The sequence below is a fragment of the Phaethon aethereus genome, assembly GCF_964289735.1.
Source record: "Phaethon aethereus genome assembly, chromosome: 2".
NCBI lineage: Eukaryota > Metazoa > Chordata > Aves > Phaethontiformes > Phaethontidae > Phaethon > Phaethon aethereus.
Genome location: NC_138582.1, coordinates 60,145,286 through 60,166,199, shown reverse-complemented (window position 1 = coordinate 60,166,199; position 20,914 = coordinate 60,145,286). Strand labels below are relative to the sequence as shown.

General features: G+C 36.2%; 1 protein-coding gene across 1 annotated transcript in view; it reads right to left on the bottom strand.

The window, feature by feature from the left end:
• Nucleotides 1–729: 729 nt before the first annotated feature.
• CEP192 (centrosomal protein 192) overlaps nucleotides 730–20,914 on the bottom strand; it is a gene marked incomplete at both ends in the record, with an annotated part of 79,622 nt that continues 59,437 nt past the window's right edge. The window contains 10 exons of the mRNA XM_081996640.1: nucleotides 730–868; nucleotides 5,702–5,760; nucleotides 6,231–6,354; nucleotides 7,272–7,393; nucleotides 11,136–11,255; nucleotides 12,793–12,888; nucleotides 13,795–13,874; nucleotides 15,588–15,792; nucleotides 17,262–17,367; nucleotides 20,500–20,623. Of these exons, the coding sequence (XP_081852766.1) occupies nucleotides 730–868; nucleotides 5,702–5,760; nucleotides 6,231–6,354; nucleotides 7,272–7,393; nucleotides 11,136–11,255; nucleotides 12,793–12,888; nucleotides 13,795–13,874; nucleotides 15,588–15,792; nucleotides 17,262–17,367; nucleotides 20,500–20,623 (1,175 nt within the window). The remainder of the gene's footprint in view (nucleotides 869–5,701; nucleotides 5,761–6,230; nucleotides 6,355–7,271; nucleotides 7,394–11,135; nucleotides 11,256–12,792; nucleotides 12,889–13,794; nucleotides 13,875–15,587; nucleotides 15,793–17,261; nucleotides 17,368–20,499; nucleotides 20,624–20,914) is intronic.

Genomic DNA, 20,914 nt, shown 5'->3' with positions numbered 1-20,914 from the left:
CATCTCTCAAAGCAACATTTTTTCACCGCTGTCAGAGACAGAATACTGGGTTAGGTGAATCGTTCTGGAGTGCTGAAGGCAGTATTGCTCATGTTTAAGTTACACCACTACCACATTGTTGGAGTTCAAAACAATGCTTATGCCTGCCACTGAACTGCATAAAAAAATTAGGGGCTGATTGTCAGATCATCAATCTGGTCCCAGCTTTACCAGGTGGAGACATGACATTAACAGGTCAGCTTCTCTACTGCAATCCCTCCCCCTGGTTCCCAAAATCCCCCCAAAAATTAGCATTGCCTAAGAATAGGCAGCTTGATCCCTCACCTACAACAAAGAATCCTCTAACCAGAGACAGAAATCAGGTAGAATCAACTGTTAACACATAAATTTTATTTCTGTATTTACAATGCTTAAAATAAAATATATCAGTATCTAGCTATTCCTAATAAATGCAAAAATAGAAAACTTCCCTTTTCAACAAAAGTGCAGAAACATAAATTAGAACATGGTAACTTTAAAACATACAATGCTATTTCTCAGTGGTTTTACTATGAAAAGAGACTTGTAAAACAAGCACCATAATTGATCTTACAGAAGACCTTCCATCAAAGCAGCATCACAGGGCAAAACAAGTAGGACGTTAGTACAGAAATGTAGTAGCAAATCTTTGAATGTTTTAAATGGCATAAACTGTATAAATGATTATCAAGAGTTATAAAAGTGTTCTGACTATTTTTTTGCAATAGCTTTACCACATAGCCGAATATTAACTGAGCCATATTTGGTCGTCAGCACAATGAAGAGACCTTCAAATTTTCCTTCTGCCTTTGGCTTGAACTGGACTGGAACATTGATGTAATGATGGGACCTGTAAAAAGGCAATTATGTGCATATTCATTGTTAATAAACAAGTAAATCCTACCAGATAGAGAAATTTTTGTATAGTTTTGATTTTCACAAAAATAGTATATTGGATGTGCACTGGATCACCAAGTTTATTTTTATAGATTTTATTACCTGTTATTCTTCTGAGGGACTTTCATTGTAAAGGTCATTCTTTGCTACTGATTATACAAAGTACTACCATACTTTATTGCAGCTGGTTTACCTAGATAACCTTGGTCTGCCTCTCTGCAATAATATTGACAGTGTATAAACTACATTTAGAGCAAAGTTTTCCTTCCCTTCAGAAGTCATGTGACAAGTACACTAAAATTTCCAATTCTTTTTGAAATTCCATCAATTTGAAGCTAGTAAAATAATTTCCATTACTTTTAATTGCCCCCACATTAAGAAATATTTTGCTAAATCATTGCAAGTCAATATAGTCTTCCTCAAACAGTGTTTTAAAGATTTTACATTACACCTTTTTAGGTTATATAATTCCTCTTCTATTCAGATTGTATTAAAATATACCAAGTGTAATGGGTGGCTGTCTTAATTGTCAAAAGCCTCCAGTGAATGTTTTAAAAATATAAGCTATACAAGCAACAAGCTGGAAATGTTGCGTGGCAGCCTGTTGGATTCCACGGCATCCAGCGGAAATACCCATCACTAACAGACAGGTAACAGTAACAGGCACATACTGGCATAAGGAAAAATGAACAGCATCACCGAGTAAGACAAAGAAAGAAAAGATGGCTTTGTTTTCTTTTATTGTAGCTTCAGTTTTCTCCCCTTAATAGTATTTAGTATTATCCATCGGCCTCTGGAATATGCTTATTTCCCCTACTTTTTCATATTTTGTTCCTACCTTTTCATATTCCTTTCCTCTACACTACTTCAACCTATCATAATCAGTCTGTGCTCCTACCCTTCTCCTCCATTTGTAAATCATAATATTGGTCCCACATATAAGCCTGACTCCAACCTCACTTGTTTAGTATTGTCCTTAGTGCTAAAATTGTCACTCTAGCAATTTTATTTTGATTTTTTTCTTTTATTTTTTGTTAAACAGTTCCTGGTCAATCAAGTAACTTCAAACTACACACTTTCAGAATAAAGACTGGTATGCTACTGTATTTTTTTAATTGGATTAATATAAAAGCAAAGCACTAATTACGTTCTACTGAACTACAATCAACAATACAGCAAAGGAGTACAGCCAGATCAGGATTTCATGTCTCATACTTGACTGCTGAGTGTTGTATAACAAACCTGGCATGCTCTGTCTCTTCATCCATCAATAATATATGGGATGAAGATATTTACTCAGCTTTATTTTTAAAAATCCATTTTATAAATGAAGAACATCAGTATGACTATTTATGTGTAACAGAAGCATCATTTTAGGATGAATACAAATTTTAGTAAGAATACAGTCTGAAGCTGCATACAACCAGGCTCCTGAGAATTTACAAAAATAAAGGTAAATTCAGTAGAAAGTCAGGAGGGATGCACAAGTCTCTATCATCATCTCCAAAACAGTGTATGTATGCTTCCTTATATATCCTAACACTTACTCGAAAAGAACAACATAACCAAACTCAAAACTTAACAGTAAGTCATGTATTTCTCTTTTAAAGAGATGGCCACATCTGGCTGTCAAATACTAATTTTCAGAATACGTACTATATGACCTCAGTGATACAGAGGCAGAGCACAGTTCCTTAGCATACGACAGCTATATTCAATTCCATTTGACCTCTAAATTCAGGTGTCCAGTTGGTGGGTGCTATACACTTTATCGTTCTTTTCTAAAAGCAGAATTAGTCAGACATTACGTAGATTTTGTTCTGTAGCAGTCAGTTGATTTCTCACAATTGGGATAAGGCTCAACACACTTGAATTCTCATGCCTCCTAATCCAAAGGGAAAGATGCTATTTTCATTTTCTTCAACTAACAAAATGGGAAAGTTCAGACTCCAGCTACAACAGTTCTTTGGGCTACTACAAAGCGTAAGCGTTCTTAGAAATGAAGCAACTTGGAGGATTTTTCTCAAGTACGGTAGCCAGAAACTAGTCAAGAAGTATAGTGTCAGGACAACCAGAATTCCCCTGCAATTAACTGTTGTTCTCTTAATGAAAAGTTTTACTTCAAATTTTTCACTATGCCTGCAACTCAGTTAGTCTATGAATACTATATTGCCTTTACAGCTTATTGCATCAATTTCAAGTGGTATTTCTGAGAAGTCAGGTATGTCTGAAGTTTACGTCACAGACAAACTAATACTGTAGTCCCCTAAACACACTAGCAGCAATAGGTAAGCTTAAAAGGAACAGTATGGATAAGCTGCATCTAAGCCATAGAAACGAGACTTCTGACACCCAGAATGGTGGCTAGTGGAAACAAAAATAATTAGCCAAGCAAAAAACAATTTTACCTTTTAGTAATATCTCAAGTATCTACTACCCCGAAATCAGCTTTTCAGATGGTTTCTGAAGGCAATACAGCAGAAACATCCTAGTTTTCAAACTTTTTTTAGTAGTTTAACCTGGTAGTCCTTCTAGAAACAGAACTTCGCCAAAGGTTTTTTAAAAAGTCATGTGGGTTTTTCTTTATGTTTCATCCATATGTTTATATCACTTAAGAGTCATCTTGTTAAAGGTACTCTCTTTGCAGTAAAAAAAAAAAAAAAAAATCTACTGTCAACAGATAGAACTCTTCTTTTGAATGTGAACTCCAGACAGAATTCCTTCCCACCCATTCTTTGCAGGACTTATAATATTAGCTAAATGACATCTCTCTAGTTAAAAAACAAAATATACACTTTAAGATATTTGGTGAAGATTGTTAATTTTTTTGCTTGTTTGTTTGTTTAGAGTTTTCGCTGCAAGATACTGTATTTGGATAAAGCCTGTTACTATTCTCAACTAAGCAAAATACGGTAGAGGAACCAGCAGTGCTATGTATTGGTACTTGTGATGACATAACCAATTGAACAAGAACGGGCAAGCCACTATACCAACTTCTGAGGATCAGACTCCTGATATGAAATAGAAATACAAACTTGCAATTCCATTATCCAGATTTAAAACTTGATTACACAGGTTTGCTTTCAAATTTGGCCCTCAAGATGAAGAGCACGCAACAGACCATGTTTACTACATGACACATCTTTGGTCCAAAAAATATAAGTAGGTGGTACTTTCTATTTTTACACTCCTATTTACAGACTAATATTCCAAGTTCCTGCAAACAGTTTTCTTATCCAATTACTTTTGAACATTACTTTGTAAGATGCCCAGTTAACTTAGTTCAGAAAGAAACAGCTAACATTCGCTTTCTTGAAATCCTCCTTGATGCTGTTCTCAAATAAAAGCCATTTAAAGGCGTTCTTTTAACACTTGTTTAAAAAGCATCTACCCAAGTCAAGTAATTCTTCTGTACTTTATGCTCTCAAATGAGACAGCTTCTTCAGAGAGCTATGTTGACTTCAGATAAATGGATTTTAAAAAAGCTAAGAAAGGCCAATATTTACAACAGAAGAAAAAACAGCCAAAATTACTAGAAAAAAAGGTTGTAGAATGTTATTAGAACATGCATTATATTCGGTTGGTAGGCTTTAGAAATGGTAGTCTGAATTTTAAACTTGTTAAGTCTACTTGGGGTAAATGCAATGGGAGTTTATCATCTTTCATAGGTGTACAGCCTCAGACAGATCTAGTTAGTCATTTTTATTTGGACAGATTTTATCTTGGTCACTGCCTCCAATAAAAAACCCTTCTGTGCCGCCTGATGTGACATATTTAATAAAAAGATGCCAATTAAATAGAAACGTTGGAACACATGCCTAAGTGGAATTATAACGCTTTGCACTGAAAAGTGGCTTTAAGAATACCTTGAATACCTGTGGCTAACACCACCACAGCCTTCTCTTTATTATAAATGCTAAGTATCATTGGCAGACACAAAACTAGATTATCTAGTTAACTAATAGGAACTAGTACCTAGTTCCTATTCTAGTATCTAGTTTATTTAAAAGTAAAATTTATTATTTTGCTCACGATTTCTGTTCTGTATAACCTTAGTTTCCCTGTGTTTAAAACGGGGACCCGTTTGAACACCGAGAACATATGCTGTATGACTTCTAATGAAATGGTTGCATTTCTGTCTTCTGACAATCCCACTGTTACAGATGAGCACTTGAGATGCAATACTTCTTGAAGAGATGACTAACAGGACTGTCAAATACTTGTTGTAATTAACTCCAAAGATGACTGGTATTATTTTGAGGGATTGTTATCACCAACTTGAAAATTCCTTTTATGCAGGTAATATGCTGAAATACTTGTTATGACCCGGCAATTCCACTCGCTGCTCAAACCTTGTATTTGCAGAGAATCTTTGATGCAGCTCTGCAGGTTTGTCAAATTAGAAGCATGATGAAGGCAATTTGCTTGGTCTGTTGTGCAGAAACTATAAATGGAAGGAATGACTTGATTGTGCACAGCATGCCAAATGGTTAAATGAAGCATTAGGCTTAGCATTAAAAGCAGCAGCACTGTTAGAAACAATTTGCAGGGAAGAAATTGGCAGATGCAGAAATAACTGTGTGGGCTCATTCTGCTTCTAACCAAGATTACAGAGTACAGCTTAAGAAAAAAAAATAACCAAACAAAAACCTTTAACTAGACAGCCAGAATGTTGGATATTTATATCTACATTTTAGCACTGTACATACAGAGAAGATACTTATCTTACTGAATTACTTGTTTAATTTTTTTGTTAGGAGAGAACGTTAGCATATGCATTACTCACCTTAGAGAGTATTTTGAGTGCTTGATGTAGAAAGGCTCTCTGGGACTTACAAATTTCAGCTGCAATTTAATACAAAATGCTTAAAAGTGCACCATATCTAAGCCTATCATATTCAACTTATAGCATCCTTAAGATAAATCAGGTCACTTACACATACAGCTTTACACAGACCCAAGGTTTAAAAACAAAGCATGCCTAGATTTGTGCGTACTAAGAAAAATACACATATCGCTATTTTAATGAAGTTAAAAAAGAAAAATAAATCAGGATAATAACAAACCTATGCAAACTATGACCTATTATTTTTTCCATTGCAAATACATTACAAATACACTCAGTGGTTCAGTCAGACAAAAGAAAAGAGAAAAATCACAGGAAAGCAAAATTCTTCAAATATAATATTGGCTTTTGAAACTAACAAAGACTTGTACTATTGCAATCTTCTGTCGAGTAAAAAAAACCAACAGTGCAGTTGAACTGTTGGAAGGACTTATGAAAATGTATTTAAAATAAAGTCTGTCAAACTTACCAAGTGTGTCGTAAAGGAATTATTCCGCAAGTTGACCTTTAATGTGCATGATTCCCCAACTCTAGTTGGGGGAAAAGTGTACAGGTCTTCTGGTGCATATACCCCTCGAATTATCTCATTTTGCCTGATTTGAAAAAGAAATTTACGATATTAAGATTTCCTACTTATATGGTCTGGATTGCATACTTCAAGGTAACAGGTGCATTTTCTGAGACTAAATCAGGAAAAACAGGAAGATTCTGAAGGCATCAACTCTCTCACCTTAAATTTTATAGGCAATACATTTTAGCCAGAAAGAATAATGAAAGCATCACTGTGGCATAAATATATGTACATTTACTCATACACACTTTCATAATCTGATTTCCGTGCCCCCCCATATGCTTTACTATAGAATAAGACTCTTCTCAGAGATGCCATGTTTAAGCAAAACATTTTACTCCCCTGCCATGTTCACATCGTACCATAGTAGAAGAACTGGAAATCATCTTAAGACTGAATAACAGCAAGGTTAAGACGTGCAGTAGAGTGGTTTTCTCAGAAGTGACTTTACAGTTCTACAGAGTCTCCGAAAGGGGAGTATACAAGAAGTATACACAAGATTCTACTGCTAATACCAGTTCATTTACAAATCATGGTTAGGCAACTTAGAAACCCAACTGAAAAGAAAATAGGTGATTGAACAATACAAAGCCATTAAGAGGTCGGGCAAGTCTGGTTTTTGCAGCTATTTACTCTTTAACATAGAATCATCAGATAATTCAGGTCAGAAGACATCCAGGAGGTCTCTAGTTCAACCTCTTCCTCTAATCAGGGTCAGCTGTAAGGTGAGACCCAGCTGCTCAGGGCTTTGTCCAGTCAGATCCAAAAAACCTTCAAGGACAGACTGCACAGCCTCTCTGTGCAGCCTGTTCCACCTTATAGCTGTCCTAATGGTAAAAGGGTTTTGGCTGTGGGGATGTTTTTTGTCTGGGGGGTGTGTGTGTCCCCCTGCCCTTACCCAGTTGCAGACTCCCGTTTCAAGTTTTTGTCCATACATACCCTGCTTTAATTGTACATGCTTCAGAGTAAACTTTCATTTCTGGTATAACTGGAAGCTCAGTTTTTGTGAGGGCACTTGCAGAAGCTTTCACAATTGAAGTTTCATTTTCTGTTTTAGTACCCTATTGGCAAAAATAGAGAAGCCTTTAAACTTTGCATTCAAAAGTGTTTAAGTACTCAAGTATGTAAGTCATCTCCCTTACCCAATCCAAGACTTTTTATTTAAAGTATAACCTTTCAGGAATGGCAGAGTCTGGATCATTGAGACAGAAGCAATGATTTAGGAAGAATATTTTAAAAGGCTTCTTTAAGGGTAAGAACACCTCTGCAGGTATTCTGCCCATATGCCTCAAGCACAGGAAAGTTGGCTAAACAACTGCTTAGAGAGAAGGAAGGTGTAAGTCATCATTATAGTTTGAATTCTCACAACAGCAAAAAGCTTTGTCATAATTTTGTATTATGAACAATACATCCTTCTCAAAGAAAGGTCTCTACAGAGAAACAGAATCTAATGCATTATATGGTAATTGTTACATTCAGAAATTAGGCCAAAATATTTACCATTGTCAGGACCTTCCTTCAGTATACTCTAACATAAGGAGACCAGATCACCCTAAAGGAATACTTCACTAAGTAGCCAATTTCAAATTCTGCGTTGTTTAACAAATCTAGCCAGATACTGTTCTGAGCTCCTTGGGTCACACCACCTTGAACAAAGTCAAAGAACCGCCTATATTTATGGTTGTACAACATTATCTCAATTTTTGAAACGGTACTGACATTTTACACAAGCAGTTGATTCCCTTATGCAGAGAAGATTAAAAAAAAAGATTAATCTTCAATAGAGCTGCTACGACAAACTTGTGTTTTAGACATTCACTTCTATTGAAAGAGCTGCTGATCATTCTGTCAGAAATAGCAACAGCCAAAAAAAAAAAAAAGTTTTGATTTTAAAGAATATTTTTCAGTTGCAAATAACCCATGAACCACAGCAAAACGCAATACATAAAGACAAGAAAGGATCTGTACATATGTCTTGCTTCAAGAGCTTTTCATTTTCCATGTAGTGAAAAATTATTGGGTGTCATGCCTCAGTGTTATCATTCAAATTCTAATTTATCAATAAGGCAAGTTTACTGCATGAGAATAAGTCACATTACGGAGAACAATCAGAAGTTCCCCCAGTTTTTATAAGGGCATCTTGAAGTACTGCATGCTTTACCATAGCCCATACTGACTTTTCCTGTTTTAAATGGAAGCAGTACGTTAACACTGTCCAAATGGGTACAACTGAGTGCTGTTCCAAAGCAACCTCAGGAGCACAGAAATTTGTTTAGCTCTGAAATCGGAATTATTTTGCTCAGACAGCTTAAAAAGATTTTTCCTTCTGCTGCTGCTGGGATATCTGAAGAAGATGAAGCTTTGTACTGCTGATAATAATCAAATCAGGACTCTTAGTTAGCAGTATGTTTTGTGTTAAGTATTCAGAAATTCATCTCAGTTTGTCACAAAATGAAACATTGAAAACTTACATAGCTACGCAGCTAAAGTACATAAACCATGTACTTTAAAAAAAGGTATGCACTTAACATTTGTAATATCTTCAAACAACAGTTGGGATTCTTTATGCAGTCCTCAACTTCCCATGCGCTAAAGGAGCAATCGGAACTTAGGTGCTGCCTCAGCCTTCCTAGCAGGCTCTTGCTAGTTCCCCATTTCACCCAGAAGGGACCAACAATTAGACCAAAACACCAACCCAAGACTTTTGTGCACAATGACAATAAACATTCTTAGCTCAACGATCTCAGAACAATACCTCATAGCAGCCTAAATAATGTTTCTCAGGAAAAGAAAAAAGTAAGTTTGAATGGCCAGTATTGAGAGGTTGGGGCTGCAAAGCACATGTAAAATCCCTCCTTTCTTTGTCTCTGGGATCAGTTTTGGAGACATGATCTTCTGGGCTCCTGACTATGGTTTCCAGTGGTGGGGACTGCAAACGCATGCAGAGCATAAGTGCAGTCACAGTTAATTGTTTTTTTTGGGAAAAAATGAAAATGGCAAGTGACACTGATTTTCCTAACTTCACCTTGTTCTTTTAGTTCTTTCTTGAGCTCTTCCAAATTCTTAATTTCTTTTGAAGCGGTGCTATAAATAAATACTACTCAGTCACTCTGAATGACAGTCAGTCAGTCTTCCCACTTCGTCCTGTCAAAAGTCACATTAAGCAGAGCTGTAACCCTCTGCCTCAGCAAACCCAGAAGGATCCCCGTCCTTTTCAAAGTTCACAGAATCACAGTATAAACTCTTGATCCCTGGGACATAACAGATCATAATTGACTTGTCTTCTTGACTGAAAGTGGATCTGATTAAAAAGCTGCAACAATCTAAGTAAAGGTTCGGTGTTGACCCCTCTTCCAAACCGAAGTATAGGTATAGATATATACCCAGTTGATAAACATTCCCTTTCAACTCTTTTTCAAAACAATTGTGACACATTTCAAGTATTTTCTACAATTTTTTTCCCACATGCACAAAGAGATGCTGGAAAGATCTAATTGTTAACACCTTTGGGGGGGGGGGGGGAAATCAAGTGGAACAAATCTACCATGGTAGTTCAAAAACATTAATACCAAGTTGTGCCACTCGATGAGTTATACAACTCTGACAACTAGTCACATTTTAAGAAGAAAATTTTTTAAAACTCTAGATTTCTGAAAGAATTTGTCATCTCTCAATTTCAACTAGCTTTAAACAGACAAATGACACAGACATTTTCCTCATTTTAAGGAAAATTATGCTTAAAGAATTAGATGAAAGCTGAATAAAAAACCCTCCCAAACCAAACATTATACAGGTCTCATTCTTCATGCCAAAATTAGAAGTCATTTAACATATACTTTTTTAACAAGTCCCCTTTTCAACACAATCAACTACTGGGAAGAACAAAGACCCTACAAAATAAAAGGTAAGGTACTCCAGCAAGAAGGGTAAATAAGGTTCCTACTACTGAAACAGGCTTGGTACTCTAAAGATCCCAAATCTTTATCTGGGCTTCTTAGAAAAATCAAGTCAAACTCTCTGGAGAAGACAGCAAAGCATATATAGCAATCACGCAATACTGAACGTACAAAGGCCTTCATATTCATCTCATTTAACTAATCATTCAAATTAATTCTTCCCAATAGTAACAGATTCTCTGTCCTGTGTAGACTCCTCTTGTATGGATGGTGAGGTAGGGATTAAAAGCAAGGTAAGGAGCAAGAGCACAGAAAATCAGTTTTAACTCCCAAACACCTCCTTCCACCATAAAGTTAGAGCTGTAGAACAGGGGAGCAAGGGAGACCTCAATCTAATCACTCCCATGTACCAATCTCAAAAATCACCCCCAGCTACATTGTAACTCTGACAAAATATTCTAACAGGTTCTATCAGAGACACATTCATATCTCCAATACGGATATTTGAAAAATCCAATACTGCATTAAGTTACATATTATAGCAAAGCTCAGTTACTTTGTTATTTATTTACAAAAATAAAACCAATCCACTTAGTGTCTGAGACAAACAAATCTGCACCTACAGAAACAATTCCCACAGAGGGAAATTTTGTCTCTACTTTCTCTGAGAAAAATAAAATTTTACATCTTAAATGGCAAAAGATAACACATTATCACATAAGCAAGATGAAAAAAGTATTTTTTTAACATAAGAAAACCAGTATAGTTTAATCCAACAAAAATATCAGCAGGGTTTATTTTCACAATACTATTTCTCATGCATATGAGAAATAGTACTGTAGGGTAAAATTAAGATGTTAGAAAAAATTTGTGCTCAGGACAGCGTTTATAGCATTTATATACTCACTGCTCCAGAAAGTTGAAATCTTAATTTGTGTTTCCAACTAGGTTTTTCAACTGGGTGACACTCAAGGTCCCAGAACTGGGAGTAATCCCCTTTATCTCTAGGTAAGAAGATTACAGCAACCTAGCAAAACAAGAAAAATTTTGCAGAAGTTTATTAAAATAATCTATACATCTTCATAATTTTACCTACACAAAGTTACAGTTAAGACAGCACAAAATTTACACACTACAGAACATACATTCCACACACAGGTGATCTCACAGAAATTCCGATGAAATAGGTTGTGCAAGCAATCTTGAACAAAATTTGAGTTCAGCTAATGTGCTTTAAGCAAAGTCAGCAAGTGCTTGCACAATTATTTCTATTAGTAAAATGGGGGAGAAGGTGACCAGGAGGGAAAATACAAGCAGCTGAAAAACAGCAGTACCTTCCTTCATCTGTCAGCTAAGCTGTGAACAACTGTACTCCTCCAGCTCTAAGTCTGTAAGCACACTGTGCTACAATTACTAGAAGGCCTGAAATTTAAACCAACTTGGAGGCTATGCATTTGATCATCCTTAAAGGTCACCTATGTAACAAAGGCTTGTCTCCATACAGTGCTGTACCAGGTTAATTCAAGGGTAAACTTGCATTCTTTTCAGAGTTGAGGTTGGGGGAAGACAGAGAAGGGGAGCAACAGATTGGAATAGATCACTACAACTATATCTAATTAGCCAAATATTATCATACCCACTGCAAAAAACAGCAAATCATGATAGCACTGTACCTTATCAGCTCCAGCCAACAGCCTGACATGCCAATAATGTAAATGTTATTCATAACATCCTGAACTACGATGGCTAAGGCAAAGACAATTGTTTAAATTCAAATAATTGTTTTCAATATGATGAAATAACTATGAAACTGGACAGGAGTAAGTTTTTTTATGTCTTGTAAATAAGATTACAAACTGCATCATCATGTAAGTAATGTTAGTTAAGCAATGTCATAATAATCCATGAACAGATAGAATTGAAGTAGCATTAAGGGAGAAGGTGAGGCACAAAAGCCCTGTAGAAACCCATTCAGTGTGTCCTTGGATGTGCTTTATAATTGTGGTTATGAAACCCTCTACTGGCCAGGAGATAATACTGTAAGTCAAATTAAATCAATTTTAGGAACAGGCAACTCTTCTTGAACAAGTATGACAAGACTGCTTCTAAGGAAGGGAAATCTTTCTCACACCAGTTTCCTCAGAACCCAGTATTATTTGCAATTTTCTTGTGGATATTTACAAAACATTTAAAAACAATTTTCTATTCTAGAATAATTTATCTTTAAAAAAAAAATAACAAAACACAAAAACCACCACCACGTCAAAATACAGATTGCATGAATTCTTAGAATCAACTCAGCTGACATTGTAACAGCTGTGGTTAGCAGATGCTGACTACATAATACACCCCAGAACCCAGTTTTGGAAGGCCAACATTTTATTGTTATCATATAAAGTATGAGCAGTTTAAAAAACTCAACTGTTATTTCAGAGAATCTCTCATGTAAAATCCTATTTTAATGGATTATTATCCACTAATACGCTTGAAATATTTATAAATAATATATTTATAATATTTATAATATTTATAATATTTATTAAATATTTATTAATAAACTTTACCTTCTCTTCTCCGTGAGCTTCAAGAGTACCAGAGACATGAGAACATCGGAATGCAGAGTAAGTAACCCTATAAACACAACCAGTTCCATCCACATCCTGCAAATAAAGTTATGAGCCAGATTCAGAAGGTAAAGAAAAAAAATCAACCAATCAACCAAACCACACAATACACCCTTACACACAATACGCCCTTACACATGCCATCCTCGCAAAGGACTGAAGAAAATACACCCAACCAAGCCGCTTTCAATAATACTGACTCCCTACAAGCAAAGGAATAAAGACTAAAACTACTACAATATTTATGCAGTCACTATGACTACTGACTTCCAGTTTAGAGGTGGTGCACTGGCTAGAACACAGCCTACTCAGTCTTCTGGTCTACAGCTGACAGTGCTACATAACCATTTTTCATCATTTCATGACAACAGACCACAATAATTCTAGCATAAAATCAAAGTGACCATCACAGCATTTCAGACTATCAAAAAAAATAGGGAAGCATTTACAAATATCAATGGTACAGCTACAGTAATCGCACAGGCAACAGCACTGTAATTCAAATACCCTTGACCTAACTTAAATTACCTACAGAGATGCCATGTACAGTGTAATTCCAGCAGCACAAGCTTCAAAACAAGGCAAGTCTACATTCTAGAACCAAAAAGGACACCCATCTTTCATGTATGCTTGACTACTTAATGCAACCTGGATGATGATACTGGATGAGCACAAGCAAACTCTATACGCCAGTAAGTGAACCAGAAATTGTCCTGCAGAGCACTGATTGATTCACAGTTAGGGAGCGCATCAGAGACGAAAAAAGGAGTAAAAGATTTCCCTGATATGGACAGAGGCAAAAAAGAAACTTTGTACCTGAGTTCATGCTCAAATATATATTCTTTCTTGAAAAGATGGAGGGAGAAAGAGAGAGCAGCAGCAGGAGAGATGGAAAAAACCCAAGAGATTTGCATAAAACTACCAATGCAAGCATTCACTCACTTTAACATAGGGTGGTGCAAAAGATGACAAATGCCACTTCACGTTTTCATCCCCTTTATTCTCCATTTCCAGGTAACTCTCTAGAAGAGAAATATCAGACTAGTTATTAAATGTCTTTGTTCCAGTGTTCAAGTATCTTTAGTGGAAAGAGTTTAAATAGAAACTATGTTTCAAGACACGCTGAAGTTTAATGGAAACAACTCTCACCATGCCAACTCCAAGGGCAGACTCAAAAGCTTAGACAAAAGGAATTTGGAAGTAAAGTCTCCTAGTGAAGAATCATACTGAAGATGCTTACAAGAAACAAAGTGAGACCTAAATCTCACTCTCAATAACCCTAAAACAATAAGAGATAATCCTCCAAAAGAACCCGAAGCATATCATGCAGTATTATGTGAATGTATTGTGGTAGTAGGAAGTTAGCGTCTTATATATGCATAACATGACATAGCAGAGATCTAAGTCACCTCCAACAGTCTCAGTTTATTGCATTCAGATTTTTGGCATACACCTTTACATACTGATGTACAAAAAAATATCAAAAAACCCTGACAAGATACCCAACTCCCTCCCAAGATATTATTTGACTATTCAGGGGAAAAACACTGACAGCATTCTAGTTTTTGGGGACAATCAAATAAAGTTCCATCGCATAAAATCTGTTCTCAACCTAGTATGGATTTGTTACTCAGCGTACACACACATATGTAAATATGAAACCTCAACATAAAGCTTATGCTTGACTTGCAGAAAGGAGAACAACTCACTGACATTATTGGAAAATCCCAACTTTGACGGTATCAATAAAGCATATTTCACACTGTGAAATGTGCCTCTTGCCAAGAATCAACAGGATATTCGTAAGATCATCTCAGTCTAGAGTAACATTTCAGGGAAGTTTAGCTGCATATATTATTATATGGGACATTTCTAAAAATAGGAAAGGAGTATAATATCATACTCCTCTTTCGTTAGTGTAGCAAAAAACCACAGATAGAATTGATAAATTAAGCCTTGAAAATTCTGAAGTCTGTTAAATAAAAATGTAGTATCAGTCAGTCATTTAAAAAAAAAAGTCTTCATAACCAAGAAAACTAAGCACTACCAAAAAAATCTGGTATCTAGATAACAGAATAATAGTTTCATACAGTAATTTGGAGAATTTTAAGCATTACTGGAATTAAAAGTGCAGGCAGAGGATTTGAGACTCCATTATCAACAAGTGTCCGCCTCGATTATTAAGTACAAGACACGGGTAGCCGGACCCGTAGCTGACATTCCTATCATCTTAAGGAATAACGCTTATTTCTCTACTACATGCAGATAGATTTATCTCACACCTTAGGGACACACACACAGATGAGGAGAATGGGTCTACTGCAGAAGTCCATCGACTCAAAAGAGCTTCAACAAAACGCAGTAACCTCATAGTCCCCTCCTTGCCCAGGCACAGCATGGTTGCATTCATCATAGTTGCTTAAAAAATTGGCAAACTAACTGCCTGAATGCTAACCTATCTGTGTGAAAAAGTATGGCTATACTGCACAAGGAGAAGGGAAAAAAAAAAAAAAAGAAAAAAAAGAATAAAAAAAAAAAGGACTTCTGAAACTAGTTCCAAGGAGTAACATTTCAAACTGAAGTCAGAAGAGAGGAACTGGTCAATCACACTCACCAGACTAAAAGAACAAAACCAAAGTCAAGGCATTCAAGTTTCCAAACATTCAACACAGTAAACAAAGACCTCCGAACACAAGGTACTACAGATGTTGCATTTACTAAGTAAGCAATATTACCTGAGCTTTGGCCAGGTCTGGTTTTAGGAAAAACAATGGTTCTGTTCTTTATTTCCATTTTTGTTAGAGGAAGCACTGAGAGAGGTTTTGCCACATGAACGGTAGGACCTTCAGACTGTGGAGTAAATATCTCACATCTTCTAGATGGAAAGTCTGCTCCAGAGACACTCTGTGTGACTGCCTCTCGAATCTGCACTTTAATAAACTTTTGCACAATTTGGAGAAAAAGAAAGATTTAAATAGTGAACATCAATATATTAATAAGTCAAACTACTTAGTTCTATTTCCTTGAGCTGTAAGAGTTCATGTTGTTCAGCTTTACATTCCAACAGATAAAGTCTCATATGTTAAATCACCAGGTCTCCTCTAACTTCAGTTCACAAAGTTTAAAGATTTTAGGACAAGTTTAATTTAAGAGAACAGGAAAATTTACTGAAAATTTGCCACCTAGACATTTTAATTCAGTAGGAATAATAATTTAAACTAGTTAAATTTAATTGACAACTCCTACAATATCTTCTGCTCACACAGAACAGGAACAGGGCTGCCTCACACAGAACGAGATTTGTGTTCACTTCTGCGACATAATTAGCACTTCTAAAAACTCCAGTTAATGCTAGTAAAATCTTAGCATGCTTTTTACTTAACTGGAAAAGAATTGGTAGCAAAGAAATGGCAAAACCATTACCAACTACCAGATCTCTTATAATTTGATTCATTTTGCTACACTCTCTACTTTTGTCCTAGTAGGTTTCTTCTCTTAAATAATTTTCTCAAGTTGTAGACCATAACATAGTTAAATACGTGCACAGCCTCAATTTCCTTCTCAACTCACTCTTTTCAACAACTTCCCTGTTTGTTTAGTGGGTTTTTTTTAAGGCAGTTTCCAATGCTGTATCATACCTCACCTTCCTCCATCAAGAAGGAACGCAGGTAGATACACTGTTTTACCCTTTCTGTGTCTTTTATTTCTCTTCATGCATTGTTACAAGTAACCCAAAATACATACTGACTGTAAAAACAACAAAAAAAACCAAACAGGTGTTTATTTCTTTGGGGGAGATTAACAAGGAGTCTTTCTGCTTTTACAGTGATGAAAGAAGAAACTGTTGGCTTCATAAATTTATTTATACGCCTTAATTTAATCAGGGAAAAGTTCTGTATTAAAATGCATGAAGAGCAAGAACCTGTTCTAGACATTCTTTATCACAGACTTGTTAGCCAGAAGCTTAAATTTACCTTAAGGGAGCTCAAAAGGAGCTATGGTGACTTGTCCAATAACATCCTTTAACTTCTTTTATTTTATTTTGAAATATTATATAGACTACTTTTATATATGCATGTGTACATATATATATTTAGCTTTTCTAGAAAATGATGCATAAGGCGGTGTTAGGTACACAGATGCAATTTTGTTGGCAATTCCCTCTAAAGGTTCACATCAGATTTCTTCAGAGATGAATGAACTAAGAATCTCAGTTTGCAAAACAGCATCTTAACTATGCTTATTCTTTTCTTTTTTTTTTTCCTTAAAAGAGAACTTTACAAATTAGAGAGAATAATGGAAGTTGACAGAACTGATGTCTCACGCCTAAAAGGTTTTAGCAACATTACTAGACTTTATCCAAAGTAAAATAAACAGTTGCAATCTCAACTCTCCAGTAAGCCACGTACCTTTTGTCCATTATCACAATGGATATAGATTAGGCCACTCCAAGGAATTAATGAAGGCTTTGTGGCAAGTGATGGATTAGGACTCACCAGAATTAGTGTACTGCTCCTAATAAAAGAAAAAAAATATTAGCATGATCCTCAGATTAGAATGAGTATCTACAACAGATCTCACTAGCCATCCCCACCCGCCAAAAGGATGCACTGTTAAGATAGCAAGTAACTGAAGATGATCTAGAAAGAGTTAAATTTAAGGTATTCAGATCTCCAATATATTATCAAGTTTTAGTAGTTAGAAACTTAACACTAACACACTTTATAAACTTATTCATATAAGGGGTATAAGGGGTCATAGGGAAAGACCTTCTCCCTTGTTAACATATGCAACCAGTTAGGCTATGTAAAGCAGATATATAACTACATGTTTCAGAAAAATAAGCTTCAATACTAGTCAACAAGGGAATTGTACTGTTCAAAAAAGTACACTGCACAAACTACATGTCAACAATGTTGTAAACTAATTCTAGTTTTAGAGAAGCACCTTGCTTTCCTTCATCCAAGGCAGAACTGATCTTGGAGAAAAGAAAAGCCTTTTAATGTTATCAGTGCTTTCTATAGTTATTTAGACTAGGGGACGCTGAAGAGTCTAAACTCACTTGAAGCAGTTATGGCATCACACAATAATTTAACCAGTAGGAACATAAATTCTGATTTACAGTGTTCCATGTTCTATACTAGAGACATTTAAATAAAGGAGGGAAGAAAGTAAGCAATGAAGTATTTAAAAAACTAAGTACAAAATTGCTAAAGTAAAGGTCATTGGTTGTATGTTAGCAAAAGCACTCAAGCTACACCTGAAGAATTAGCTCAACATGTCATTAGCACAGCACTTTGCATTTGAAAAGTTTAGTGTAGGAACAAGATCAGTCCCCACAGAAAAGTCAGTTCCATAATCATTGTCACAATATGATCATGTCTACAAACTTCAACTAACAGATGCTAATGTCCTAAAATATTAAATATTAAAGGATTGTGGGTTGGTTTTTTTCTAATCTCAGCAGTTTTCAGAATTTTTTCACTCATGGTTCTCTCTCTCACGTACGAGCTGGGTACGTGAGAATATGATGTACTAAAGTACACATACTATCCGTTATCACAAACCATTCCACTGTCTTTACTCCTACCAGCTTGTCTTTGACATTTACTGCAAACTTCTCATGCAAATCCAACTTGCATGGGGTCACAAACCACATGTCTCTCAAAAGAGTCATACTCAACCTAAAGACACTACCTCTCAGTGCTTTCATTGCCATGGAAAGGAGCAGAGCCTAGGGAAGAAACACTTTCCCAAGGTGGCTCTTGCAGCCTTTGGAGATTCCAACACTCCCTGCTCCAAAAGTGCAATTGCTTTCACAACACTTACAAATACTCCCAACACTGAGGCAGAACAACATGCCAGAAGCTAGTTTCAGTTCACCTCCATGAGAAAAATCTCTTTGAATACTACCAAATTCAGCAGGGACTCAGGACTTCATTATTCCACATTCAGGCAGGTTAGAGATTGCCTTTAGCTCACTCCATGGAATTTAAGGGGTTTAGTCAAGGTGAAACAGGGGGTGGTCTGCTTGCTCTAGCAAGGCAGTCAGTCCTTGATCTTAGGATCTTCTTTCACCATCACTGAGAAATAAGACCTTCTCCTTTTCTGGCCCAAATCAGTTCAAGAATTCTGTCGGCCCCAGCCACCACAATGCATAGTATAAAAGATTCTGGCTGGCTCCTGTCCCAACAGGATGACCGCTCTTGGCACTGCAGGGAGATGGTCATGGAAAGGAGAAAACTGGGCAAGCACAGCTCGCTGTGCTTAAATCAGCTGTTCCCACGGGTCTGTTTCCTACTTGCAGGCCTCTGTTCTTGATCCAGACTACTTACTTGGACCCAACATGTGAGGTTTCAGCTCATTCTTTTCTAGTGAAGGGTATACATTTTAAAATTATGCACTGCAAGAAAAATGCTTGCAGAAGGCCTTGAATTCCCTCTTTTTAAGAAATCATTCCACAGACTGAGTCTAGGGTATGAGACATTCAAGATGTCCTTACTGTCACAGCTACTAGAAAGTTGTTCATCGTTCTCTTTTTGAAACTGTTGTTCTCATTACCGACTGAATCTGCAGAGAGTGGCAGATATCCTAGCCCTTCCAGGGAATCCTCTTTATTTTGTTCTCACTAGCAATGAAAGTTCCCCAGCAACAGATCCAAGAATTTACATCTACATGAATACGGAATTAAGTGTTAAATGTATCATGTCTTGCACAGTAATGCAGGACTGAAAAGAAAGTATCTGCTTTGGGCAAACTCCTACAAAGTTAAAGCAACTATTTAAATAAAAAAGCAAAACCTATTTTTGTGGAACATAAGACTTTTTTTTTTTTTTTGAAAATGAGAACAGTTTAATAACAGGGTCTGAAAAGCCTCTCTGACCTTAAAAAAACCCCATAACTTTAGAAGTGAGAGGTGGTCAGAACTTTCAAGCGTTTTACTGTGGCAGACTTTGCTGACATCTATGATAAGTCTCATACACACATGCAGCGATATTGTAACTACTGTTCCAAAATACTGCTAATTAAGACACAGGTGATCTGACACTGGCCTGTCATTCTTTTCATACGTATAGATATTGAGAAGCCAAAGGCTGAGTGGCAAAAACTGGTTTTGTCAGGATACAAAAACAACCCACAATCAAGTTCTGATGAATATTGGCACATTTGCAAAAGAAAACTCTAAGTCGCCAGAAGAGCAGCATTCTATAAGAACTGTTATTTTTGGGTTGGTTGGTTGGTTTGGTGGTGGTGGGAGGGAAGAAGTCCATTTTGGTTTTAAACACACAGGTCATTTTTAAACAAAAAAATATTGTGACAGGAGATTAAGATTTCAATTTTGTTGACCATCCAGCTCCTGGAAAATTATGCAATAATAATAGTATTTCCAGGCACAGAAAATTCCTGGCCTCCAGGTATCTTTGTCAGTGGAAGAAGAACATTCCTCCTATACAGAACTATAAAGGAAAGGTCCTAAAACAGAAACGCTACATTCGCATGTTAGCTAACAAGGACAAACTAAAATAAATCCCTAAAAACAAACTAAAATTGCTAAATTAACTAAATTCCTAAACTAACTAAAAATAAATTCCTCCAAAATCTCTCCACACTTTCACACATAAAGGAAACCTATGAAAAGAAACTTACTCTGGTTCAATCACTCCATGTTGTGGGGTTATGGTAAGGCAGTGAGCTGGCCATGAAAGCTCAAATGTCAACATCCTATTAGAATGGTTGACCACTTGTACATGTCCAGTGTCTGCTGTTCCACCTGTAATATAAAAAAAGCTGTAAAAAGCTAACACGTACAAAAATTCACAGAAGCACCCAAAATACAGAGAAGCACCAATTAAGATAAAGCATTTTCTGCCCTATTTTTACCTTCACAGTGCTTTAAAATCTCCATAGCTATGCAGCGCATATTATATGTATGTGCAGACAGAGAACACTACACTTCTGACACTTTAAGCAAGTGTTCAAACCAAGTTTACTGTTTAGATGTAAAAGTTACCGCAGCAAGATTATTGGCAAAGCCACATTCACAAACACAAAATAATTACAA